The following is a 26,177-nucleotide window of genomic DNA, read 5'->3' on the forward strand; positions in this document are numbered from 1 at the left end:
CTTTATTTTTTTTTTATTTTTTATTTTTTTATTGGTTGTTCAAAACATTACAAAGCTCTTGACATATCATATTTCATACATTAGATTCAAGTGGGTTATGAACTCCCATTTTTACCCCAAATACAGATTGCAGAATCACATCGGTTACACATCCACATTTTTACATAATGCCATATTAGTAACTGTTGTATTCTGCTACCTTTCCTATCCTCTACTATCCCCCCTCCCCTCCCCTCCCATCTTCTCTCTCTACCCCATCTACTGTAATTCATTTCTCCCCCTTGTTTTTTTCCCTTTCCCCTCACTTCCTCTTGTATGTAATTTTGTATAACAATGAGGGTCTTCTTCCATTTCCATGCAATTTCCCTTTTCTCTCCCTTTCCCTCCCACCTCATGTCCCTGTTTAATGTTAATCTTTTCCTCCTGCTCTTCCTCCCTGCTCTGTTCTTAGTTGCTCTCATTATATCAAAGAAGACATTTGGCATTTGTTTTTTAGGGATTGGCTAGCTTCACTTAGCATAATCTGCTCTAATGCCATCCATTTCCCTGCAAATTCCATGATTTTGTCATTTTTTAGTGCAGAGTAGTACTTCATTGTGTATAAATGCCACATTTTTTTTATCCATTTATCTATTGAAGGGCATCTGGGTTGGTTCCACAGTCTAGCTATTGTGAATTGTGCTGCTATCAACATCGATGTGGCAGTATCCCTGTAGTACACTCTTTTAAGGTCTTCAGGGAATAGTCCGAGAAGGGCAATAGCTGGGTCAAATGGTGGTTCCATTCCCAGCTTTCCCAGGAATCTCCATACTGCTTTCCAAATTGGCCGCACCAATTTGCAGTCCCACCAGCAATGTACAAGAGTACCCTTTTCCCCACATCCTCGCCAGCACTTGTTGTTGTTTGACTTCATAATGGCTGCCAATCTTACTGGAGTGAGATGGTATCTTAGGGTGGTTTTGATTTGCATTTCTCTGACTGCTAGAGATGGTAAGCATTTTTTCATGTACTTGTTGATTGATTGTATGTCCTCCTCTGAGAAGTGTCTGTTCAGGTCCTTGGCCCATTTGTTGATTGGGTTATTTGTTATCTTATTGTTTAATTTTTTGAGTTCTTTGTATACTCTGGATATTAGGGCTCTATCTGAAGTGTGAGGAGTAAAAATTTGTTCCCATGATGTAGGCTCCCTATTTACCTCTCTTATTGTTTCTCTTGCTGAGAAAAAACTTTTTAGTTTAAGTAAGTCCCATTTGTTGATTCTTGTTATTAACTCTTGTGCTATGGGTGATTTCCTTTAAATAGGAAGATTAAAAAGTGACAAGCAACTGGTGAGCAAGGTATGACTAATCAGAAGAGAACTCCGTCGACCTGCAGAAGGAAATGTGTTGAATTAAGGACAAGTACCCAGGACGTGTCTAGTTAGAGGGTTTGTGCAAGTGCAGTCCTGTGGTTAGTACTTATCCTTGGAAATACTGTGTGCATTAACTTAGCAGAAAGAGAAACAAATTAAGTTAGGAGATGGATGAATGTGTCTTGGTCAAGAAAATTTGCAGAGTGTGGTATAGACGGAGTGGAAGGAGCTAGGCGGGTCCATATGTGAAAGATGACAAAATGAAATGGTTCAGGGCAGCACCACAGTGTGACCTCTTGGAAGGAGGGGCCACCCTGCCTAGCAGGGGTCCCATGTGGTTGCCCCCAGCACAGGACCTCTCCCCCCAACACACACAACCTAATTACAAGTGCTGAGTGAACTACACCTGGGGACAAAGCAGCCAGGGGCCTGCATGACCCGTGTGGCAAGGCGACAATGAGGTCTGGGAGCAGTCTTCACGGAGCAAGACCAAAGGCCAAGTGTCAGAGCAGGCCTTGCTTGTACCACCAATGAGCCTGTGACACGCACTCAGGATTGTAATTACTCCAAGCCGTACACCCAGGTCAGATGGAATCCAAAGGACAAACAGTGACACTTTCCGGAAGGCCTTGGGTGGTAAGTAGGAGGGATCTGTGAACTGCAAAAGTATCTTGGCCACTGTCCATCACTCCTCCTGCTGGGTGTGCGGTGAGCAGTCAACCCAAGCCCTGCACACACAAACCTCCGCTGGAGGACAGAGACGAGGTAAAATGTGGGGGTTCAAGTGGCCTCAGAATCCTGGAGTACCTTCCTTCAGAATCCGTGGCAGGGAAGATAAAGGATTGTCTGGTCTGGACCGTCTCCATGCCAAACCATGACATAGTCAAATCAGAGATGGTGTCACAAATGTGTCCCGGTCTTTGGCCTCCCCAAGGGCAAAGGCTGGATCTTCTACGCCTGCTGTATCTCCGCAGTGCCTCGCTCCACATAAAGCAGTCAATGAAACAGGAGTGAGTGACAGGTGGCGCAAGCAGGTCCAGCAAAGCTTCCCTGCACTCTCAGCTGAAGTCGCCCTGCAGTGAGGAGCTCACAGATCTGACTGCCCCTCTGCAGGTGCTTCCTGTTTGCTTCAGTGTGGCCCCAGCCACTCTGGGGTGACTCTTGTACACACAGCGTTTGCCAAAGGATACTAAGCCGGCTCTTCACGGAAATGTATTTTCAAAGCTCCACGCTCTTCAGACTTGGCCAGCCAGGCTCGGTAGCTCAACCTACCCCAGCCCCGGGAGCTCCCAGTAGGAGCCAAGTACCGGTGGAAATAAGCAGAGCTCAGGGGCCAGAGGTTACCTAACAAGCCGTCAGAAATGAGACCTGGCATTTAATAATCCCTAGAGTCCAGGACGGTTTACACCGATATGAAAGGTCATGTGACTGAACACTTGGGGTATTTGCCCCTTGACAGAGAAACAGCTGGGCCCAAATAGGGGGCTTTTATCCCCTGGCACTGAGAGGTTTAAAGTGGGTTCTGTAAGCATCTTTCCCAACGATTTTGTGTCAAAAACTAATTTCTGAGTTAAGCCTCTATATGAGATATATTTTTGGTTGCTTCTCTTAAATGGCACTTTTTAAAATAATCTCTTCCAAGACGGCAGACGATTAAAACCCGGATGTCCAAGTGCCGAATTAAAAAGCCTCTTAAAATTTGGAATGCAATGTTTAGAGCTGCCGTGGGACCACAGGCAATTTGGTACTTGATCATTAGATATTCCGGTAAGTGCCACCCAACTGAAAAATATACTTCCTATTAAGCTTCCATACTTAAATAGCATCAGACCTCAAATGAGATCTCTCCCTCAGAAGGTTTTAAAGATACCGAGAAAGTCCCAGGAAGCATTTTATTCTGAAGTGAACCTTATTACAAAACTTGGGATGGGGTTTTTCCATTTCTCTCATCCCCTGAGTTTAAATGACTTGTCTTTCTCTCCCACCAGCCCGGGGAACCTCAACAGAAGGAAAGTGTCCCATGGACAAACCAGGCTGCTCACAGGGGGGACTAACAGAGTCTGTTGCCCAGCAAAACAGGAGGGTGTCTTTCTGGATAATCCAACATGCAGGTCAGCAGTGTTACCCTAGACACTGCAGGTGCAGGTCGGATCCATAGGCTGTATGCACCAGGCTGTAAGGAGGGACCTGAAGTCACAGTTCCCGCCTCAGGGAAGGCTTCAGCCCACAGGGAAGAACAGAAAAGTCAACACACAACGCTGGAGCAGGAGGTGCCACAGAGACAGGCCAGGTCTGCAGCAGGGAGAGAAGGCAGTGGGGAGTCTACAAGCCAGTTCCAGAGGCTGATCCTACACACCTGCTTCACTGAAGTCCACACAAAACATGAAGGTCTTGAACCATCAAAAGGATAAGAGAAAGATGTGCAGTGTTGGGGGGTGCTTGCGGTGAACGGCAATAACTGTTGTGCTGTACAGCATTGTAAATCTTATTAAACAAGATATAATGGGGCCAGGTGCAGTGGCACACACCTGTAATCCCAGCAGCTTGGGAGGCTGAGGCAGGAGGATCATGAGTTCAAAGCCAGCCTCAGCAAAAGTGAGGCCCTAAGCGACTCAGTGAAACCCTGTCTTTAGATAAAACACAAAATAGGGCTGGGGATGTGGCTCAGGGGTCGAGTGCCCCCTGAGTTCAATGCTGGATAACAACAACAACAACAACAAAAGACAATGAGGAGGAAGAGAGAGGGAGGGACAGGGGAGACAAAAGGGACAGATGAGGGAGAGGCAGATAGAGACGAAAGAGAACAGAGAGAAAGGGGAGTACCTCGGAAAGCCAGTAAGAGCTGCTCACTGAAACCAATGTCAAGAGGCTGTCAGAGCCTGGGAAATCCAGTGCCCTGGGCACCTGAGGAGGCGGAGGGAGGCCATTGGGATCCAGGATGGGACACCTGGCCCGCGGCTCACCCCCTGGAATGTGGGCAGTCAATGCACCCCAAGGCCATTCTAGGTTACCTCCTCTCCTCCTGGCCCTACAAATTCAGCATCAGGACAGCCCATGAGGTACAGCAGGCTTGGGCGAGCTCCCTGCTAGCTGGCATGTCAATAACTAACACGACATTTAACTGTGCCCTAGTTTTTCCAAATACATTCCTGAAAACACAGTTCCATGAACATCTTAGAAAAGCTATTCCTTGGCCAAATAATTTGGGGGATGCTGCTGCACTCAGGCCCAAGGCACCATGCATAACTCTCTGGGAAGTCCTGCAGGAAAGCCTATCGCTCCTCCACTAATTTTCAAACATCTTCCATCACAAGTGCTTCACTCAACGTGGACCAAGTGTGCCCACCCTCTCCATCACTGTCCTGCTTTTAGAAAACGGCCGTCTCCAGATTCCAAGTGTTCAAATAACCTTTTAACATCAAGACAAATGACCAATAGGACTAACAAACACACTCTGAGGCACCATGTGAACAGAAGAGACGGAGGGAAGGCCGGTGCGGGCAAGAGACCCGCCTTGGAGCGCCCTGCCAGGGGGTTTAAGAGCACCCACGGCGCTCTGCCTGGGGCACGGCAGGCACTGGGCTTCCTTGAAAAGGACAGGGGCAGGTGGGGGTGGGTGAGCTGCCTGGGCCTGGCCTCGGAGCCCTGGGTTCCATTCAGAACTACCATGAATGAAGCCACCGCCTTCAGAGCCACAAGACCTCTACACCTCAGTGTGCTCTGCTGAGAAACCAACCTCACGGGGCAATGACACGGGGCTGACCCGAGGAGAAAGGATAAAAATGCACACCACCCACACAGCAAACGGCAGCACCGCAAGGCGCAGGCGGGTGGGGGAGGGCAGGTGAGGGGACTGAGCCAGCTGCACCAAGGTCATGAGTGGGGGCAGTGACCCCACACACCGCAAGTTGTGCAGACTTCCTCCCCCCTTCCTTTCTTTTTATATCAGGGGTGCTTAACCACCCAGCCACATCTCTGGGTCGCTCCAGCTCTTTTTGTTACTCTGAGACGGGGTGAAGGATGTGGAAGATAACATCCCCCAAGAAATGGAGAACAACACCCCCCCCCCAGAGGACAATGGGTCCTGAGAGAGAGAAGGTAGACGTTAGCTCTGGGCTGTAATCTTTCTTCCTTTCCCAGTAACACCGAGTCCTGGAAGGGAAGGCAAACATGTTGGCTTTGGGCTCTGGTAACAATAAGTTTCAAGCTTTTACAGCTGTTTTGCCAACTTACATTTTTAATCTGTACAACTTGTTTTCTTACTGCCCAGCCAGCATGTCCCAAGCCGCTAATGATTAAATCCCACTAAACATTCTGCTGTGATGGACTCTCATTAGGACCCATAAAACACAGAACACGCCACTTGCCACCCCACCACTGCCTGATGAGGACGGCTGCTGATCCGAGGTCTGCTCCCATTTCTGGTTATTTCTGCTTACACGGGGCCTTGCTAAGTTGCTGAGGCTGACTTTGAACTTGCAATTCTCCTGCCTCAGCCTCCCAAGCTGCTGGGATGACAGGTGTGTGCCACCACACCTGGCCAGGCCTCTCCTCTGCTTCAGTGGAGGTGACCAGAAATGGGACAGATAGAAAGAGGAGCCCCGCTTCTACCACACAAAGCCACGTTTGCTCCCCTGTGGGAACACCCTGGATTTAATGAGCCACTTCCGTCTGGCCTTCACCGCTGTGACATTAATTGACCTCTACGTCTTGCAGTCTTTACAAGGTTCTATTTCCCTGTCTCCATTTATTATTCAAACTAGGAGCTGTTCTCCCAGAGTGTAATCAAATCCTGCTAAAAGGGTTTTAAAAGAAAAAACCAAACTCCAGCATTCATTCACATCTTATACCAGAGAAAAAAAATAATGAGAGTCCTAAAAATACCTATATTCAAAAAAAAAGAAAAGGAAAAAAATTCAACCCTTAATCCCAAATTCCTTCTCCTTAAAATAAGTAACTGAGCTTAGAGTATGACATTTAGAGCAGAAACTGTGTCCCTGCTCCTGTCTTTTGCTTAATTATCATTGGATCTCTGCAGTGATCCTCTGCTCTATGAAAATGAAGTTATCGTGAAACATTTATTGAACACCTACTACTTGCCAAGCATAGTACCAGACACAGGAGTTCAGAGATGAAAATGGGATGGGCCCTCGTCATGTGTCTGGTACCTGATTCACTGGCAGTGTCCTAGGGACCCTCGTAAACGGTTGGTGCCATGTTCATGCCCACTTGTCAAAAGAGGAAATTGAGGTTCCACATAAGCACATTGGCTTGATCCTTGAGTCCCTGGGGTACTCAGATGCCTAGGGGAGGTCTCACCCGCCCCCCAGAGAGCCAGGCCAACTGGAAAAGAAGGGAGCAGAGCCTGAGATTCCCAAGGACACGCCTCTGACAGTGCAGAGGAAGAGACGCCTCCGGAGATCATGTTGGACTGGAAAAGGCCTCCTTCCTTCTGCCCCGGCTCTTGATTCTGGGGAAATGACCAAGGTAGCCCCGAAGCAATAATGACAAGTCAAGGCTGTCCCTGTGGTGCCATAGAGATGACCAGCTCTTCCCAACAGCCTTCAGGTTCTTATGACCATTGCACTCTTTCCTGCTTCTTGCCATCACAGCTTGCCTACAGGAAAAATGGTGACAAATAGAGCCACCTCTATGTGAGTGGCCATCCTGGACCTCAAGGGGTTCAGGCTGAAGCTGGGGAGCACAAGTGGAGGGAGAAGATGGGCCTGCAGTCTCAGGGGCCCAGGGAGACTTGGACGCCATCTGACCGTCCACTCCACGAGGTGACCCACAGCTGAGCACCTACCCTGAGGACCAACTGGGATTCAAAGGAAGCAGAAAGAAGCGCAGAGTGGTCTGCGATGGAGCAACGGAAAGTCATCATGATGGGAAGGGAGAGTCCCCGTCAACACGCCGCGAGTGGAGCTAACCTTGCCAGGGCATCGGGAGGGATCCTGAGGAAGCACGAGGAGATGGTGGGAAGGTCACTAGGCCCAGAGCGGCATTTCAGCAATAGGGAGACGGAGCGTGAAAGCCAGGAGGACAGGAGGCCCAGCACCACAAGGGGCACACAAGGAGACATCGGTGGGGCCAAGCCCTTTGGAGTGTCACATTTATAAGAGGACAATGCCTGACAAGCTGTTGGAACCCGCTCAATTGTGGCCTCCTAAAGAAAGCTGGCCCCTGGAAAGAACTGTCCTGCTGCAGGCAGAGAGAACTGGAAGGTGGTGGCAGCCCTTCCCAAAGCCAAGACCCTGCAAGATAAGAAACCTGAGTCCACCCAGAACCTTCCAGCCTGAATGCAGCACTCCATGGGGGTTCGAGCCAGACTCTGCTGGAAGCCAGCAGGACAAACCCTCAGCAGAGGGCGGGTCAGGCCTGCTCAAGGAAGCCAGTGCAGTTCTTAAAAAGAATGACAGATCTGCATAAAAAGTGAGACACAGATCTCTGAAGTGCTTGTTAAATGAGGAAAAAGTAACAGAGAACAATGAATTCAGCAGGCTACTAGTAATTAAGATGCGGAGGTGCATGCCAGAGACTGACTCAGGCACTGCTCACCTCTGCAAAGATAAATCCAGGGCTCCTAACACTTCTTGCCTCTGGGTAGAAAACCCAGGGGCCACAATGAAGAGGAGATTTATTTTTCACTGAAAACCTTTTTTAACTACTTGACTTTTTTTTTTTTAGCATGTGTAAAATAAGATTTGTCAGGAGTCCAAGATTTTGAAACTTCAACTGTTAAAAAAATAAAATAAAATCGAATCTTAAGTCAGACCCAGATGTGCCACTTCTCACGGTGGGATGCTGGGCGAGTCACCTCATTGCTAAGCCTAGGTTTCCTCTTCTGCAAAATGGGGATCATAAATAATTACTTGTAGGGTGGATGAGGGTTAAATAAAGCACAGATGCTTAAAAGTATGTAATCAAATTTTTGGCAGACAGTAGTTACCCAGTAAACATCAGCAATTAATATCAGCAGTTCGCCATTCATATTGGCTAGGTGACTGCACCAAGTTCCATGGTGACAGTAGTCATCTACCATTCTTTCAGCATAAAGGATACCACAGAGTCCAGAGTGGGTCTACTCTAAGAAACAGAGTCACTGCTCAATTCCTGTCTGCCCTCAGGGGCCCTCTCCCACAAGGCCTGCCTTGGAGGAGGCGGGAACACTTGAAGTTGGGTGGAGACAAGAAGCCTTGCCTGCTCAAGTCTGCCCCACTCACAATGGGGAAAAGAGGTCAGCACCAGGACTCCTGAACCCCGCAACTCCACTGTGCTTTCTTAGGGCTGCAGATACATGGACAGGTGGAGCCACAGTGGACACTGCCCAAGTCTTTAATGTGGAGAAGCCACTGTAGAGAAACCCTCAGGACTTGCTCAGAAGGACACAGACTATTGCACGGACCCTAATTACCCCTACTCCCCAAATTCCCTGGAGTAGGTACAGCATGGAGCGAGAAGATAGACTTCAGATCCGAGTTTCAACCCAGCTATGTGCACACTTCTCAAAGACTGGGGCCTCTCAGAACCTCAGCGGACCTGTGGAACGGTGGCGTCACTCCATCTAACTAACCCGAGCTGGGAAGGGGCCAAGTGGTGTACCGAGGAAGAATGACCCCGAGTTGATAGTGCAGAAGCTGCCTGAAGGGGATGTGATTTCCTCAGATGAGTCTCCTTGATTTAATGCATATTGGAAATTTTCACCATGATTAAAAGTGAGTAATCAAGCCAAAGGCCGAGAGGGGATATTTACAACACACGCAAATGAAAAGATCCACAAAGAGTCAGGGAGGAAACAAATAATCCAAGAGAAAAATGGGCAAAGTGTTGAAAAACCAGTCACAAGAGTGGAAACCAAAACAGGCAGCAGCAAACCAAAGGGTGGCCAAATTCCCTGTGGCCATGAAATACAGCTGAGATGCTCGCGCCCTCAAGCGCTGGTGGGTGTAAGAGCGCTGGCAGAGATCTTGCACAGCCGGAGGATCACACGAAGGTGCGTCTACTTAACAAGATGGTGGACCTCAAAAAAGTTCCACGTGCCAAAGCTTGGCAACTCCACACCTGGCCACTTAGAGAAACAGGTGTACTATGAACCTGGGAAGTGATGATAAAGGGCTGCTAATATCACAAAGAGGGACAGCAGACCTTACCCTCTCCTCGCATACAACACCACCGCAAGGATGGGGCTGTGTCATCAGCAAAGTTAAACCTGAATTCAGCCTACAGTTCCAAGTGCCAACCTAAGGAAATATAGGAAGGAGCATGTCCAGTGGCACCAGAGGCTCGGCAGCAAGGTTCAGGGGGTAAAAGTTGTGAGGCAAATGACCTGGTGTCTTCAGCAAACAAGCTGATTGGGGGAGAGGTGGGAAGGGGAGAGGGGAGAGGGAGGACAGGGAGAGGGAAGGAGAGAGGGAGAGAGATAAGGGAGGACACAAAGAGGAACCCGAGGGAGCAGCTGAACACAGAGACAGAAGAACGGTGGGTACCGAGTTCTAGGGGAGGAGGGAGTCGGTGATTAATGGCGATGGTTTCAGCTGGAAGACGGGGTGTTTGCTGCATAACACGGGATGGGCTGAACTACACATGGTCAGGATGGTGCATTTTATGATATATATATATATTTTTTTCTTTAACCATAATTTTTTAAATTATGGAAGACAAAGACACATAAGAGACATACCAGCCAATTATAATATGTGAACCTCATATGATCCTGAATTTAAAAAATTATGAAATAATGGAATGGTTGGAAATTCAAACACCAATATTCAATGGTGAATGGGAATTATTGGTAATTGGAGGTGATAATGATAGAGTATTTAAGTTTTCTTAGTTTTGGACATATATATTACAGTGTAGAGAAGGAAGCAAGAATAAGTAACTTAAAACAAGACTGGCCATGACCGAGAACCGCTGCACTTGACATTGGACATATAATAGTGCATTCTAGTTATTCACCTCCCCGTGGGCTCCAACCATTTTACACAATAAATAAATTTTAAAATGAAGAAGCTGCTACATGCGGGCACCAAAGGACCAGTGTTGGACCGCTCACAATATTGGGTCTCAGTAGTAAAATGCAGGGAACAACCTATGAGCTTATGACGGGATAAAAAATATTTCAGTGTTTCATTCAACACAAAGTGAATGAACTAGATCAGGGCTTCTCAACCAGAGGTGCCTGTGCCCCTAGGGGGACACTAAGCAATGTCAGAAGCCATATGTGGTTGTCACAACAGGGGGAAGTGAGGCTACTGCCTTCTGGGGAGTGGAAACCAGGGACCCCCAGTGCAAGGGGCAGCCCCCATGATGGAGAACCACACAATTCAAAGCATCAGCACTGCTGTGCTTAAAAATCCCCATGCTAGATGGACATGGGATGTATACCTCAAACCACAATACTGAATTAAAAACAAGTGACAAACAGATATGACACATACTATCACATGAGTCAAGCAAAGAACACAAAACCCAGGCTACTCGTGGAAATAAGTGTACTAAAGTATAAAAACCTGGAGGGGAAGGCTCTGTGCCAATGTCAGAACACAGACTGTTAGAGGAACAGGGCACATGGCTGCAGAATTGAACCACTGCATGTATTCCACCTCTTCCCACCCGTGAAAGAGCGAGGTCCCAGGGTCCTGTAGTTCACTCTGGACAGTGGGGACAAGGAGCTGCCTTCTGGGAGTGTCTGTGCTCTCCCACAGCCTTGACACCACCAGTGATGCACACACCAAACAAATCAATGGGGCTGTGGGCCATGCAGGCCAGTAGACGGGGAGGGAGGGCAGATGGCAAGGCTAGACCCGCCAGCGGGGAGCACTCACCGGGCCCCGGAGGTCGATGAGCTCCTGCCTCATCTGGGACACCAGAGCTTCCTTGGCCACCAAGGCCCTGTGCAGGCGCTCGTTGAACTCGATCAGCTCTCCATGCATCTCTGCCACCTGAAAAAGACAAGCACAACACCTTAGCACCCAGAGGCATACCTTCCCCCATGGCCTGTTCCCGCTCCTATGTCCTTATTCCTGCTGTGGTTCAGCAGGGCTGGGGCTAGAGGCGCAGCTTACCTATGAGATATGCAAATCCACTCAAAAGTAGAATACGGTTTGATTTGCTTGATTTTAACACTTTGGAGGTGCCAGGCCACAGTTCATGGTCAAAATCTGGCTGTATCTAACCATATCTAGACCTTGGAACACAGGCTCGATTTTTCTAGAAAGGTGTTTTCTCCGTAAGCTGTGCCATGTGTGTCCAGAATGTCCCTACTAACAGTACAATAAGAGTGACTGCAACCGTTCTGAAAACTAGGAACGCAGAGCCAGAGTCTTCTCTAGGGTGGTGCCAACTATGGTGACGGACACAACAGCCAGTGCACAACTATATCCCAGTCGCTGCCAATTGCATGTCAGGATAACCCCGCCACATGTGCCTCCTGGCTGCACCACAGGTGCTCTGGGAGGCAGATACTGCTACTCCCACATCACAGAAAGAAAAGTTGCATATCAGGAGTCTAAGCTGCTTGCTCAAGGTCATGCTGTTGGCAAAGGGCAGACCAGAGCCCTGGCTGTGGGCTATGATCCTGCCATTGCATGGTGCCCAGATGCACCCTTCAGGCCCGCGGTTAGCAGGGGAACTTCTCCAAACTGCCCTGCCTGCCCAAGAGCTCAGCTCCCTGGACAGAGACCTGAGCACCGACTGAGGAGTGCTCACCCACAGGGCTGCCGGGCCTCTTGGGGTAGGTTATGGGAGATACAAACCCACTGTGGGAATGAGGAAGGGAGCAGCTCTGTGGGGGACAGTCGGGGCCACTAAGTCGGGTCTCCCCTGGAGCAACAGAGGGAGGCCTCCCTTCTGCTTCTCCCTCACACTAAGGGCAAAAGGCACAGAGGGAAAGAGGGGCACCGGGGTCTGCCTCAGGGCGTTTCCCTCCCATTCTCTACTTTTCCTTCCTTTGGTTTCTCAGCCATGAGCACTCTCTCTTGTTTATCCCAATGAAACTCTAAAGAATTAAACTCCTTAAGAGAGTCAGACGTTCCTCACCTGAAACAAAAGAGCCATTGCGCCATCAGCACAAAATGTATCCAACTCCTGTCCCTGGGACACTTACGTTAACTCCAACGCACTCCCTTGTTCCAAGGTGTCCCCCCAAACTATGTGCAACACTAAGTGAAAATTGCCCAGAGAGAGTGCAAGAAGCGTGCGATTAGCCACGGGAAACAACGTCACTGAGCCATTTCACCAGCTTTTTTCTTTGTAAAGACCAAAAATTAGTATTTCCCAGTTGCCTTACTCCTTTTGTATAAGGAAAGCTTAGGTCGATCCGATCCTCTTTCAGCCTTTAACAAGCAAATACTGCATCTCTAATAACATCTGAGTGAATCCTCACATAAGAATCACACAAACCCTCCATGAGCTTCCTCGGGGCTATGATCCACTTAGTACACAGCCACCAGGAGCACACAAACACCTGTTAATGGGCCCCACAAAGTTCCAGTTTAAATAAATGTCACTGTCATTCCCAAAGCAAAGACAGTTTTGTAGTCTTGCCTCTGCATTGTTTGGCGGGGAACAGAGTGCTGCCGCAGCTGCTCATCAATGCACGAAACATCGAATGTTCCAGGTTCAGGTGCTGTTTGTCATGAGCTTTCAAAACCCAGGTTCCCTTTTGCAGCCAGAAGATGGACTGGACCACATTCAAACACCCATTTCACTGGGCAATGAGGGAGGGACCCAATGCACCGGAGAAGACATAACTTGATGAAATAATTTCATCATGAAGCTGTGGCATCAAGCCCACCTCCAAAACTGAGCTTCTCTACTGCGTGTTCCTGTAGTCAGTCACTGGAATAAACAGCCTTCCTCTTACATAAACCATGAAGCTCCCTGTTTCTCAAATAATCATCCCCAAACTCTAGCACAATTAGAAACAAATTCAAGACTAAGAGACGCCTCGGAGATCACAAGTACTTCCCAGTAGGCTGAAAAACCACTGCCACCTGAAATTTTCATCTAGCTTGCAGGGCACACACGGGTCTCCTGTGATCATCTTATTTGCAATGGCCAGAGAGAAATGCAGGAAATGGGTTACAGAGAGAATAGGTTGTTCCTATCCACTCTGCCCCAAGTAGCAGTGTTCTTCCAAAGTCACATCTCATATTGTCACCTTTTTTTCAATACCTTCAATGTTTTCCCCACCCTAAGGATGAAATCCTAACTCCTCTCTTCAATCCCACCTGTTGCTCTCAGTGTCTCCCTAATGTCACTCAGCCCTACAGGATGCGAATTCCATACTCACGCTAAGGTCCAGGAAGTCACCAGGTAGCAGAGGAAACTGTAGGTGCAAAGGCAGGTACCAGAGGCTGGCAGGAAGTTGAGAGGGGGGTAAGGTCAAGCTTTGGTGTGAGACAGGACTGGGCCCATTTGACTACTGACAATGTGCTTGGTGCAAGACAGGGAGCCCCCATAAGCCTGAAGCTCATCATCTACAAAATGGGGATCAAACTCCACTCTGGCCTCACTGGGCCACCATGCAGAGGAAACAAGAGTGCATTTCACAGGTGTGGCAGGGTGAATGCTGAGCACAGGAGCAGTTTTCCACAACGGGTACTGATGTCGGAGACATGGTAGAGGAGACCAAGAAGCAGGTCTCTAGAGATCACCTGGAAAAGGGCCCTCCCCAGAGATCGTGCCTCCCAACCAGGATGTACCACACTAGGGAGCTGGGTGGCTGTGGAGAAACTCACTGTCCCAAAGCAAGAACGTCGCAGAGTTGCTAACCATCTGCCAGGCCGGGTTCTCAAGTGAACCACACAATTCACAACCTGTTACATTTGGTCAGACAAATCACGACAGAGCCACTTGAGGGAAGAGGGGTGTCACAGAAGGGCTCTCCAAGAGACACTCAGGAGTCACCATCTAATGTGCTTCGTGTGCCACACAGCCTCCAGGGACAGACCCCTCCCTACATCCCCACCAGACACATGTTCTGGATCGTCAATGCTCAGAGCCAGTTTGAGGTTCATGTCTCTTTCTGCTCTTAGTGGTTTTGTTCCATGGCAATTACCCTGAAAATATTTAGGAAGGAAGTGCCATTTATCAACACCAATGACAGTGACAAATCAAAAGCCAAAGCCAGGTGGAGAGACAATGAACATGGCTGACAGCTCCCAGCACCCAGGATGAGCCAAAGGGTGAGGCATGGAGACCCGGTTCTCAGAAAGGCCCGAGGGGAACTGGAGGCTAGAGGAAGATGTGGCCCTCAGCTGTGCCAGGAAGGTACACAACCGATCAGGTGACAAGGTGCCAGGCTATGAGTCGCCCTTTGGATTTCATCCTCTGGCTAGAGAGAAGAAGGTAGAGATATGCAAGGAGTTTGAGTACCAAGGCTGCTCAATATCTATCAATGTTTGGAAGTCTCCGTCTTTGGCTTAGCAAATCCCTGCTGCACGGTCACCTGTCTTCTTGCACATGCACTCAAAGTACAAATTCAACTGCCAATGGCTAGAACTTGCCTAAATGCTCACAGGGGACTGGTTAACTATCCCAGGGTTCCCTACATTCCTACTGACTGCCCCTTTGGCAGACAGCACTAATCCATCACAATATTCCTTTAGAGGATCCCCAGGCAGCCGTGACCAATCAGTCAGGGGCTTGGCCTAGCACATGACATCTATTTAGTAGCCCTAGCCTAGAAGACGGAGGACAGTGTCTTCCAGAAGGTGACATTTAAGTTGAGACTTGGAAGATGATGCCTTGGGAGGTTTAGGGGAATGAGAAATCTCTTCCAGCTGGAGTATCAGGGAAGATGATCTCCAAAAATAATGTGGTTGAAAAAGCTTTAAATCTGTGAAAATCCCAGGGATTATCATAATTACCTGCCAAATCATGAAAGGATTATAAATTGTATTTTTTTAAGCCTCTGGTATTTCTTTTCATACTAGAATGTTCCATGCCATCACATCCAAGTAAATAATGCCTCACCCTCTTTGAGCTAAGAAATCAGATGTTTCTTGCTTGAGAACGAGACACCTCTCTATGTCCAAGTGTCCATAGAATCTGAGGCTCTTCTGGTCACATCCTCAAACTCTCCAAGAACATTTACTTGGATGGTTCAGAATCCATCTACCACCGAATGGAACCCTCCCTCCACTGTCTTCTGGCCCAGTTCACAGTGGCTGTGGGAGGCATCTGGAAACCCTCTATAACAACTCTCTGGCACTAGCCAACATCCACACTGCCCTAACACACTTGTGAGCACCAACTGCATACCAGCCCTCAGCAGGCCTTAGGAATCCCCACAGCCTCCCTGCAGGTGGTCACACCTTCCTCACAGGTGAGGCTGTCAAGGTTTTAAAGAGCTGAAGTGTCAGGGTCAGGAAGCGACAGAGTAGGTATGTGGACCTGTGCTCTTATGGCCCTACTCTCTGGGGTCTTTACCCAGACATCCTGGGTGGGTCAGAAAGCTGACCCCCTTCGTGGTCACAGAAGGTAAGTCTATCCCACCCAATAGAGGGGAGGGGCATGGTATGGACCAGGGGCTCAGTCCCATCTGATCATGAGTCACCTACAAGGTTTCTTTCTGAAAAATGAAGATTTCTGGGCCTCCCTTCATTGACAAAGGGGGAATCTAAGAAGTACTTTCTGAAGGCCCTAGTGACTGCAATGACCAATCGCTGGCAAAGACAAAGGGGCAGCAGTTCCCATACACAGCTTGGAACTGCAGCTGGGCCATCTTGTTATGGAAAACACAACTTTCCAGTCCACAATCTGTAAGACAAGATTTCACAAGCTCCTCCACAGGTCAGCTCTCAAACTCCAAATTCTCACATGAACAAAACCACAAGCCAGAGAAAAACTGCCTGGACCCTGACTTCTAGCAACAGCCGGCAGGAACTGTCACTGGGTGGTGTCACTGCTCTCAGCCAGTCTACACAAGCGAGCACCAGGCAAGGGGAGGCCATGGACCACTGTCACTGCACACAATGTGTGAGGTAAGACCAGGTGGAAAGTGAGTAGCACTTAGAGAGGTTTAAAGCAATCTCCTAATGCTAGGAATTCCTGGGATTTCATGGTTTTTCTAAGTTTTTAACAAAAGTATCAGTCTAATGAATTGGGATTTTAAAAGCAATTAGAAAGGCACTCATCACCATCCATACACTGTGTCTGAAGCCACGTCTTACATTGTTATGATGACAATGGCAAACAATATCAATGGGGGGAAAAAAACCAAACACAGCCTCTTTGATAGAATTTGTTAAGAAAGAAGAAAAAAACAGAACCAGTATCATCAATATCCACTGTTATTTCAGATTTTTTTTTTTTCTTGAACTGAAAATTGAGTCCAGGGTGCCTTACCAGTGAGCTATGTTCCCATCCCTTTTTATTTTGAGATAGCATCTTACTAAGTTGCCAGGCTGGCCTTGAACTTGGGATCCTCCTCCTTCAGTGTGCCCTTCTGCCTTGACACATTTGTGAGCATCAACTGAATAGGAATCCTTATGGCCTCCCAAGTAGCTGGCATTACAGATGACAGGCGTGCGCCACATAGCTGCCTAAATGTTACTTTCTTGTAGCATGTCACTTTGGTCTTTAAAACTAAGAAAAATGAGGAGTGTTAGCTGAAGTGACTGGTGTTCAGACCTAGCCCAGGACGTGGAGGCCTGTGAAGTCATCAAAAACCTATAGCTGTCATCAGTCTCTCTGACCGCAGAGCTGTGGGACCCTCTCAGAGATGCCTGACCACAATGACTTACCAGAGGAAGAAGGTAAGGATCGGGGGCTGAGTAGGAGCCCAGGGTCACAGAGTCCATGAGTGACAGTGAAAGAGGACCTCCAGCTATTATGGCCCCAAAGCCCATGCTGCTTCCATCACACGGCACTTCAGGTGACAAATGAGCCAGGAAGAGAAGTAATACACCTGCCTAGGAGTGGAGAATCCAGGATCAGGGAGGTGAGTGCCTATTTCCTGACCAGACCACAAGGCCCTCAACAGAGATCAGGGGGAATTGTTGAAACTGAGGTGTTCTCCCTGTGTAAGGGGTGATGGTGACACGAAGCGGCAGGGCAGAAAAGGGTAGGCCAAGGGAGCCTCCCCGCTGTACCAGGAACAGTCCACGTTCTCTCCCACACCTCCCCACCAGGTAAGAGCTGCTGCTGTCCCTAATTGAGTAGCTGAGGAAACTGAGGCACAGAAAAGGTAAACAACTTGCTCAAGGCCACACAGAAAGTAAGCAGCAGAACTGGGACACACTGCTGAGCCCATGCTTGTGACCACACTCCTCCATCCTGCCTGGACCTCACAGTGAAGGGCTGTCTTCAGCAATCACTGCTCGGAGCCTCTGAAGTCAGTGTGGCTTGTCACAGGCCAGCTCGCAGACTCCCCTGTTGGGGGGGGGGGGGAGGAGCACACAGGTAGACAAGAACCTTAAAAGCAAGGGCTCCTGAGGAACTCGGGCCCAAAGGACACTATAGCAAGGATCCTGAGACACCCCCCGCCCCCGGAAGCCAGATGAGCCTTCTCCAAAGGGACTTTGCTTCATGTTGAGGTATTTTGGAAATTAGTTTCTAAATGAAAATCCCACATGAAGACAGTCCAGGGGGTTGTCAGATGTTACTTCTGGTTGTGCCACAAGGAGGATCCCTCTAAGGAAAGAGGACCCAGATGGGGGAGAGAAAAATGCAGGGCGTGAAGGTCAAGTGCACTCCTGTCTCTCCACTGCTGTGACCTTAAGTGAGCAGTTACACATCTGTGGTTCCTGGGATCTTATTTGTAAAATGAGAATGCTGTCTGTCACCTACTGGACAGGGCCATCGGGAGGTACACAGAAATCACAGTGTGGACCCCACGAGCCCGAAGGAACATAACTATGCCTCCTATGGCACAGGCTCCCGGCACAGGACAAGCCTGCAGGGGCAGACTCACCCCCACCTTCCAGAGGAGGAAAACCCTGGGGCCCAGAGGCCAAGAGAGTGTCCAGAGTCGGGGGTCTTTAGGAAGGGGCTTGGTCTGACTCCAGCGCACAGGGTCCTGCATCTGGTCCTTCCTTCTGGTCCACCTTTTGCCTCAACTCCGCTGTGAGCAGGGCTGACCCAGGGAAGGCACCCAGGAGCCTTCTCAACACCATGGTATAAAGCCACGGGGCAGGCTCGATGGGGACCCATGAAGTAGAGCCGCCCTCAAGGGCCACTAACACAGAGCCACCAAGGCAAGTGAGTCTTGTAAGTAACCCTGGTGGTAGCTTTGCATTTAAAAGAGTCCCCTAACTTTCTCAGTAACAAGGCCCTCTGTGCCCCAGAGAGCAAACAGCACTGGCTGGGATCAGCCCTGAACGGGGGACCCCAGAACCAGCTCCACTGGTAAGGGGAGCCCAGAGAGACAGGTGCCCCATAACTGTCATAGCCTGCCTGAGCTGCTGAGCCCAGGTCCCCAATATCTGCCCTCCTTCCTCCTGTCACATGGCTATTCAGCAAACACTCGAGTGAGCTGTGGAGATGCAGAACAGCTGCTGTGAGTGGCCCAGATGACCCTATTTGCATGAACCAGCAAGGGCAGAGTAGATGGAAATGACAGTGTCACAGCAGCACCCAGCACCTTCTTGGTGGCTGTTAGATAAATGGTGAGGAAAAGGCAGACGCAGCACCACAGGCCTGGCTTTGTGCTGATGTGCCCTCGCCTCAGAGCAACCCAGAGGCCTCCACACAGCTGTGCAGGTTTAAAGCAGGTGCCGGCAACTCTCACCGAACTGCTGGCACAACCAGGAGAGGCCCGCGGCACAGCAGGCACCGTGCAAAATCCAGAGCCGGTGGCCGCCCCTTCCCAGACGCCATCATGGGCAACTCACTGTCGACCTCTTTGCATCTCGGTTCCTAGCCCACAAATGAGGTGAAGAACAATGAGAAACTCATGAGGCTTCTGTGAGGTTTAAATAGTCCATACAACAGAAGGCCTTAGCTTAGGCTTGGCATACACAAGGCACACCAGTAATGCTACCGGCTGGCACCACATTAAGCAAGCACCAGCAGAACAGGCAGTGCCCCTGGTCCTGTGGGAGCCACACCCCTCAGCTCCCTCAGACCTGGCCCCTCCTCCACCCGCTGCCAGACCATGGACTGCCCTCAGCCTGGACAATCAGCCAACCCCCGCTCCCCACCCATGCTCCAAGGGCCCCTCCTAAAACAGACATGCTCACTCATGGCCCTTCTCTGCTGCCCTTCAATGACAATGGCAGATTAGCTGACACCTGCAATTGCTTCAGAATAACGCCGGGGTGAGTAGGACTGGCCCTACCCTGACGAGCGCTGGCCAGGTGGGACTGTGCACTGGCCACAGAGCTACACTGTACTATCTTGTCTACATTCACATTTCTCCATATCCAAAGTTAAAACAAACAAACAAACAAAAAAACCTTCAATGGCTTCCCACTAATTTCCTTGGGCTGGGAGAGAAGCAAGGAAGAGAGGATGGGGGAGGACAGATTTCAAGGGAAGGGCTGACGCCAACCAATGAGCACCTGCCCAAACCTGCCTCCCTCCCTCATGCTCATTACGGTTTGGATGTGACATGTCCCCCAAAAGCTCACGTGTGAGACAACACAAGAAGTTCAGAGGAGATGATTGGGTTGTGAGAGTCTTAACCCCCCAGTAGGGACTCTCTGCTTCCTGATCACCATGTGAGCTGCTTCCCCTGCCACACCCTTCCACCATGATATTCTGCCTCACCTTGAGCCCCGAGGAATAGAGCCTATTCTCTGTGGACAGAGACCTCTGAAACCATAAGCCTCCAAATAAACTTTTCCTCCTCTATGATTGTCCTGGTCAGATCTTTCAGTCACCGTGGTGGAAAGGCTGACGACAACACCCCAACATCCCATCCACTCTTCAGGCTTCACTACTCCTCAGTTCACCTCCTTCGATTCAGCCATCCCCCTCCTCCATGACGACTGCTCAGGAGCAGCAGCAACAGCTGCTGATTGGGAAGCACATTATATACACCAACACACCAGCCTCAATGTATAGCCTCTTCTGTGCAAGTGCCCGAGTGGCCATGGGGCCTGGGTTTGGCGAGTGGAACACCCCCAGGGCCACACCCCACTAAGCAGTAAACAATCTGCACTCCTCTAACTACACGGGGTGGCCTTACATGCTACACCAGTGTTGGTGCTGCTCCTGTTTACAGAGGAAGAGATGAGGACTGCAGGGCCTACAACAACTGTCCACAGTCACACGGGATGGCTGCAAGAGCCGATAGCAGGCCATGCTGTACTCGATTTGGCGCACCAGCAGGTGGGCCTCCTGCTGGCATGGAGCACAGGAGCCCACCTGGCTCCACGAGTCTGAGATGGCCACTGATGGCCCGAACACAGCGGAGGAGAAGGGGGCCAGGCTCCTCTCTGTTCACACAGCACATGTGACCTGGCGCCACACCACGGTTACAATCACACCATCACAAGTTCAAAACACCGCATCCGCCGGGCCTGGAAAAGTGGGTCAGGAATGACTTTAAAAGGCTCTGCAGGCCTCCTCAACAGCACTGCAGCTGCAGCTTGCTCACAGAGGATGGCTATTGATTTCCTGAGATCCCAGGCTGGGCAGCAGCTCATGTGGCCCATCTCCCCCCAGGACAGAAAGCCTCTTCCAGGCCACCGGGCAGGCAGCAGAGCCGGAGGAGGAGGAAGGCACAGCTGGGCATCACCAGGAGCAAGCACTCTCTGCTGGGCCCAGGGTCACACAGTGTTCCTGACCTGGCTCATCCAGTCTCCAGCAACCCACCCAGGGCATGGCTCCTTCTCAGAAATCCACCTTCACCATCAGAGAATTCTCCCTCATTCGCTCCACAGACACATGTTGAGCAGCTATCAAAGGCCGGGCCATCTCAAACACAGTGATTCAAGCAGCAAACAAAAAATCAAGTCTCTGTCCTCATGGCATCCCCATCCCAGCTGTCACTGCCGTTTGCAGAAGCTGAGCTGCAGTCAGAGCGAACAACAGAGCCTGCTGTGGGGCTGGGCCCAGGGCCTCCCAGAGTCACCCTCCTGTCTCACAAGGCTCCCTCAGCCAGGCCCTGCGTGCCTTGGTGCCTGGATCTGAAGCCACTCATCCACTGGCCGTTCAGTCACATGCCTGCTTTGGTCCAAAACCACTTATGGGGCAACTGTGCGCCAGGGACGATCCTGGGTGTCACTGTCCCAGGTCCCCACTCTACACTCAAGGAGTTCCCTGTCTTGTGAGGATACAGCGGATCAAGTTCCCATATAGTGTGACCAGTGATATAGCAAGAACCCTCAGGTCCCCAGGATCATGGAGGAGAGGTGTCACCCAGCCTGGGGCCAGAGAAAGGATTGAGGACTTCACCCTAAACTGAGGCTTCAGTGTAGGACAAGGGCAGCCAGCACAGAACAGGTTCAAAGTCAGGCTGCTCCCCAGCCTGCCTCCCACCGGCTCTGTCTCCTCAACTGTAATAGCGCTCTGTCCTGCTGAGTGGGACATAAACTGGTAAGACCTGACTTGAGAGCAATCAGCCTGGCACAGAGCAGGGGCGCACCACAGGGCAGCTTATTATTATGCCAGAGAATTGGCTGCCAGACCCAGCAAGTTACATAACACTGGGCATCCAACGAGGGCTTCCCATCACTGAGGTTTCTCCAAAAAATATTTCACCATGAAGTGCAGGTTCTGCATTTATTTTGCAGGGTAGTGCAAAGCACAGACTTTCTATAAAGATGTAAATTCTGAAACTATGTGGCTCTTTATGATATTCTAATGTTTTCCAGAAATCGGGAGGTTGGCGAGCCTGTTTAATCATCTGCCTTTGGAAGGAATACGCAGAGCCCTCCTGAATATTTCAACCACAGCTCAATAAATTATGTCCAAGTTTCAAAGAAAGACAGTAAATGAAAAACATTAAATTTCATGAGCGTCAAAACTGTTTTTCTCCCTTGAGAGTCCCTTTGTCATACCAAACCAAGCTCAAATAAGATAGAGCAGAGCCCCTTCAGGGGGCGGCTTTGCTCCTGCTGAGAAGGGGACATAGCCCTTTATTTGTACAAACAGGAATTTGTGCACAAAAAACACCTGCAGAGAGAGTGTGGGGCCCCTCACTGTGCTCACGCATACGCCAGCAGAGTTGGGAAGTGGCTTGGAGGATGCACTTGGAGCTGGATGGGTCCCACTCTGCCAGTGACCTGTTGGTGACCTTGGGAGAGTCCTTCAACCTCTCCAGGCCTCAGTTTCAGCATCTGCAAAATGGTAGCCACAGAAACATTCACACTGTGTGGTTGTTAGGAGGATTAAGTGGGTCAATATTTAACTAGGGCTCAATAACATACTGCCATTTTGATTCTTAGACCTTTGACTGGTGCACACATGTGTGCAACCGTGAAACTTCCTTCAGCCCCACGGCCACCATAATGGAAAGAGAAGGTGGGATGGTTTTGAAAAACAACATGGGATTTAAAGCAGACACACAGGCCCGGAATCTGGGACCATGCTGGCTGCTGTCCCGTGGACAGGAGTGGCTGCTATTCCTGTCCAGTTGTGAACACTGAAGCCTCTGCCTCACCACTAACAGGGAGCTTGTAGCCTGTTGTCCTGGGGGCCTGTGGCCACAGCGGACATTATACATGCTGAAGCACTGAGCAACGGGCCACTAGCAGCAGCAGGGGGGAAAGGTCAGTCACCCCCTTCTTCCTCAGGGGCAACAGGAACACAACCTTCCCTCAGGGTCAATGAACTCTGTCCATAACACTCAGTGAGGACAACCAACAGATGTCTGCAGGTCCTGGAGAGTCAGCTGGACCCAGGAGGAAGATGAAGTCCGCTTCCCAGAATCTGAAGGAGGAAAGGAGCTTGTGCTTCTACGACATCAAGCTGGGCATCAGGCCAAATGTCCTCACTTCCTGGCACAGCACCCTGAGTTGGAAGTGAGGTCACCAGCCCACAATGGCCCTTCCTCTAGGAGAAGGACATGGAGACTGGCACCCACCACCCTTGAGCTTCCCATCCCCTGTGCAAAGTGGGACACAAAGGCTCCAGGAAGAAGTTACGTATGTCACTTCTGAGTCACAGCATAGGACACAGGGTATGCAACCCAGCTGCTGCCCCATGGGGTGAGAGGAGCCTTGTTCTCCAGATGGCATGGCTACAGGAGGGTGTCACCACATGGACCAGGGTGCTCCCAGCTTACAGCTGGACCCCACAGTGGACACACAATGCCCATGGGAAACATGTGCCTTTATTTTGTTAAAGAATGAGACAGGAGCTCTTGATCTGCAACAGAACCACCCTACCCTGACCAACACCAGCCTCTGCTCCATAGTCCTACATCTTCCTAGCTCTCTCACAACCAGCCTCTAAGTATGAGGAATGGCACAGAGGCCACGGATGTCTGTCAAAGACTGCTTCACAGAAGCCACAGGAGAAACTGGACTCAAATCAAGTCAACACCACATCACTGTGGCCCAGATTTCTGGAGGGAGAACCGCCCTATGCTGGGGTTCCTTATTCACCAAAGCGTGGCTCCATGGCCCAACATCAGGGTACATATAGGCTTGAGGATGCCATGGCCACGAAACTGGGATAGTGACACTTCTATCAAGGGAAAACAATAACAACCTAGTAAGACATCACCAAGATACCTGTGGGCCAGGCTGCACCAAAGGTTTCTGTACTAGGGGTGCTAACAGTTATCCTGTTGCTGAACTCACAAGGAGTTTTGCATGGGGTTGCCTATCTCTTGTTCAACCTAAGAACCAACTAAGATTACCCTCTCACTAGTCATATAATCTAATACTAATCTAACACCAACATACTACAACAATAAAATCCATAGATAGCGAAGTAGGTGAAATATCAGAGAATGAGTTTGGAATATACATACTAAAGTGATTTAGGAATTAAAGAATGACCTAAGTGAGCAGATATAGGCAAAAATCAAACCCTCCAACAAAGAGATAAGTGAACAAATTCAGGTGATCATGATCACACCAACAAAGAGATAAGAGAGCAAATATAAGTTGTAAGAGATAACTTCAAGAAAGAGAGATACTGAAGAAAAAAAAAAAGAAATCCTCAAAATGAAAAAAAAAAAAAAAACAATAAGCCAATTATAAGAATCAATAGATAGCATCACTCACCCACAGACTAGATCACTTAGAAGACAGGACCTCAGACAATGAAGACAAATTATACAATCTTGAAAATAAAGTTGACCTCAGAGTGAAGATGGTAAGAAACCATGAACAGAACATCCAAGAATTATGGAATACCATCAAAAGACCAAATTTAAGATTTATTGGGATAGAGGAAGGTTCAGAGATTCAAACCAAAGGAATGCACAATCTCTTCAATGAAATAATATCAGAAAATTTCCCAAGCATGAAGAATGAATTAGAAAAATCAAATACAAGAGGTCTATAGGACACCAAATGTACAAAATTACAACAGATCTACACCAAGATACACTATAATGAAAATGCCTAGCATACAGAATAAGGATAGAATTTTAAAGACTGCAAGAGAGAAAAGTCAGATTACTGATAAGGGAAAAACCAATTTGGATCTCAGCTGATTTTCCAACCCAGACTTTCAAAGCCTGGAGATCCTGGAACAACATATAACAAGCTCTAAAAGAAAATGGATGCCAACCAAGAATTTTATATCCAGCAAAATTAAGCTTCAAATTTGACGATGAAATAAAACCTTCCACGATAAACAAAAATTAAAAGAATTTACAGCAGGAAAGCCTGCACTACAGAACATTCTTGGCAAGATACTCCACAAGGAGGAAACGGAAAAACAACAATGAAATTCTGCAAAGGGAAGAACTACAATAAAGGAAAAGCCAACCAAAGGAGAAACCAAGTCAAGCTAAATATCAAAAATAAACAAAAATGACCAGTAATACAAATCATGTCTCAATAATAACCCTAAATGTTAATGACCTAAACTCACCAATCAAAAGACAGACTAGTAGATTGGATTAAAAAAAAAAAAAAGACCCAACAATATTCTGCCTTTAAGACTTTTTTCATAGGAAAAGATGCCCACAGACTGAAGGTGAAAGGTTGGGATAAAATATACATTCATATGGTCTACGTAAGCAACCAGGGGTTTCCATCTCTATATAAAATAGATTTCAAGCCAAAGTTAATCAAAAGGGATAAAGAGGGACATTTCACACTGCTTAAGGGAACCATACATCAACAAGACACACACACCCCAAAATATCACACCGTATGCCTTAAATATATACAAGTTATATTTATCCATTATACCTTGATAAAGCTGAAAATTTTTTTAAAAATTTAAAAGATCTACATCTAACAACTTTGGTGCCAAGGTGACATGGATGGGGCTTTTGGAGGGAGGACAAACCTAGTTTTGCATCTCAGCTCCATTGCCTCTACCTGGGCAAGTCTGAACAGGTGGCACCATTTCTACGTACTCGGTCCCTTGCATATAAAAGGTCTACTCCTACCTGCTGTGTAGACAGTCAGGAAGATAAAACAGAGAAAAAAAGCCCTCAAGGGTCTGGCCAACGCTAGTCCTCCATCAACATTCACCTGCCCTCTGGGCTTCCTCTAGTGCCAGCCTTGGGGTGGTGATGTAGCTGGCAGCCCACTCAGGGACCCAGCCTGGATCCTGGCTGGCCAGCGTCAGCCACCCAACCACATAATAAACAAAAGATTAAAAAAAAAAAAAAGAAGAAAAATTCTATGGGGACTAGGAGAAGCCACTAGAGTCCTGTCAGTCCCATGGAAGCAATTATACTGTACAGAGACACAAAGGCCAGGTGACACACAGATGCTTTGCCAGAAATACATGGGTCTTA

The 26,177-nt window shown here is 48.9% G+C and overlaps 1 protein-coding gene across 5 annotated transcripts in view; it reads right to left on the reverse strand.

Moving 5' to 3' along the window:
• Snx29 (sorting nexin 29) overlaps positions 1–26,177 on the reverse strand; it is a 389,328-nt gene that overhangs the window by 114,767 nt on the left and 248,384 nt on the right. For 4 of the 5 annotated variants that reach the window (XM_058578345.1, XM_046440643.2, XM_046440634.2 and 1 more), the window contains one exon: positions 11,179–11,295. In XM_058578345.1, the coding sequence (XP_058434328.1) occupies positions 11,179–11,295 (117 nt within the window). Of the gene's footprint in view, positions 1–11,178; positions 11,296–26,177 lie in introns of those variants that run through there. The other variant, XR_009226515.1, reaches the window with a different exon arrangement.

The sequence above is a fragment of the Marmota monax genome, unplaced genomic scaffold, assembly GCF_021218885.2.
Source record: "Marmota monax isolate L192 unplaced genomic scaffold, Marmota_monax_Labrador192_F-V1.1 WCK01_AAM20220418_F8-fsc00035, whole genome shotgun sequence".
In the NCBI taxonomy this organism is placed as follows: Eukaryota; Metazoa; Chordata; class Mammalia; order Rodentia; family Sciuridae; genus Marmota; species Marmota monax.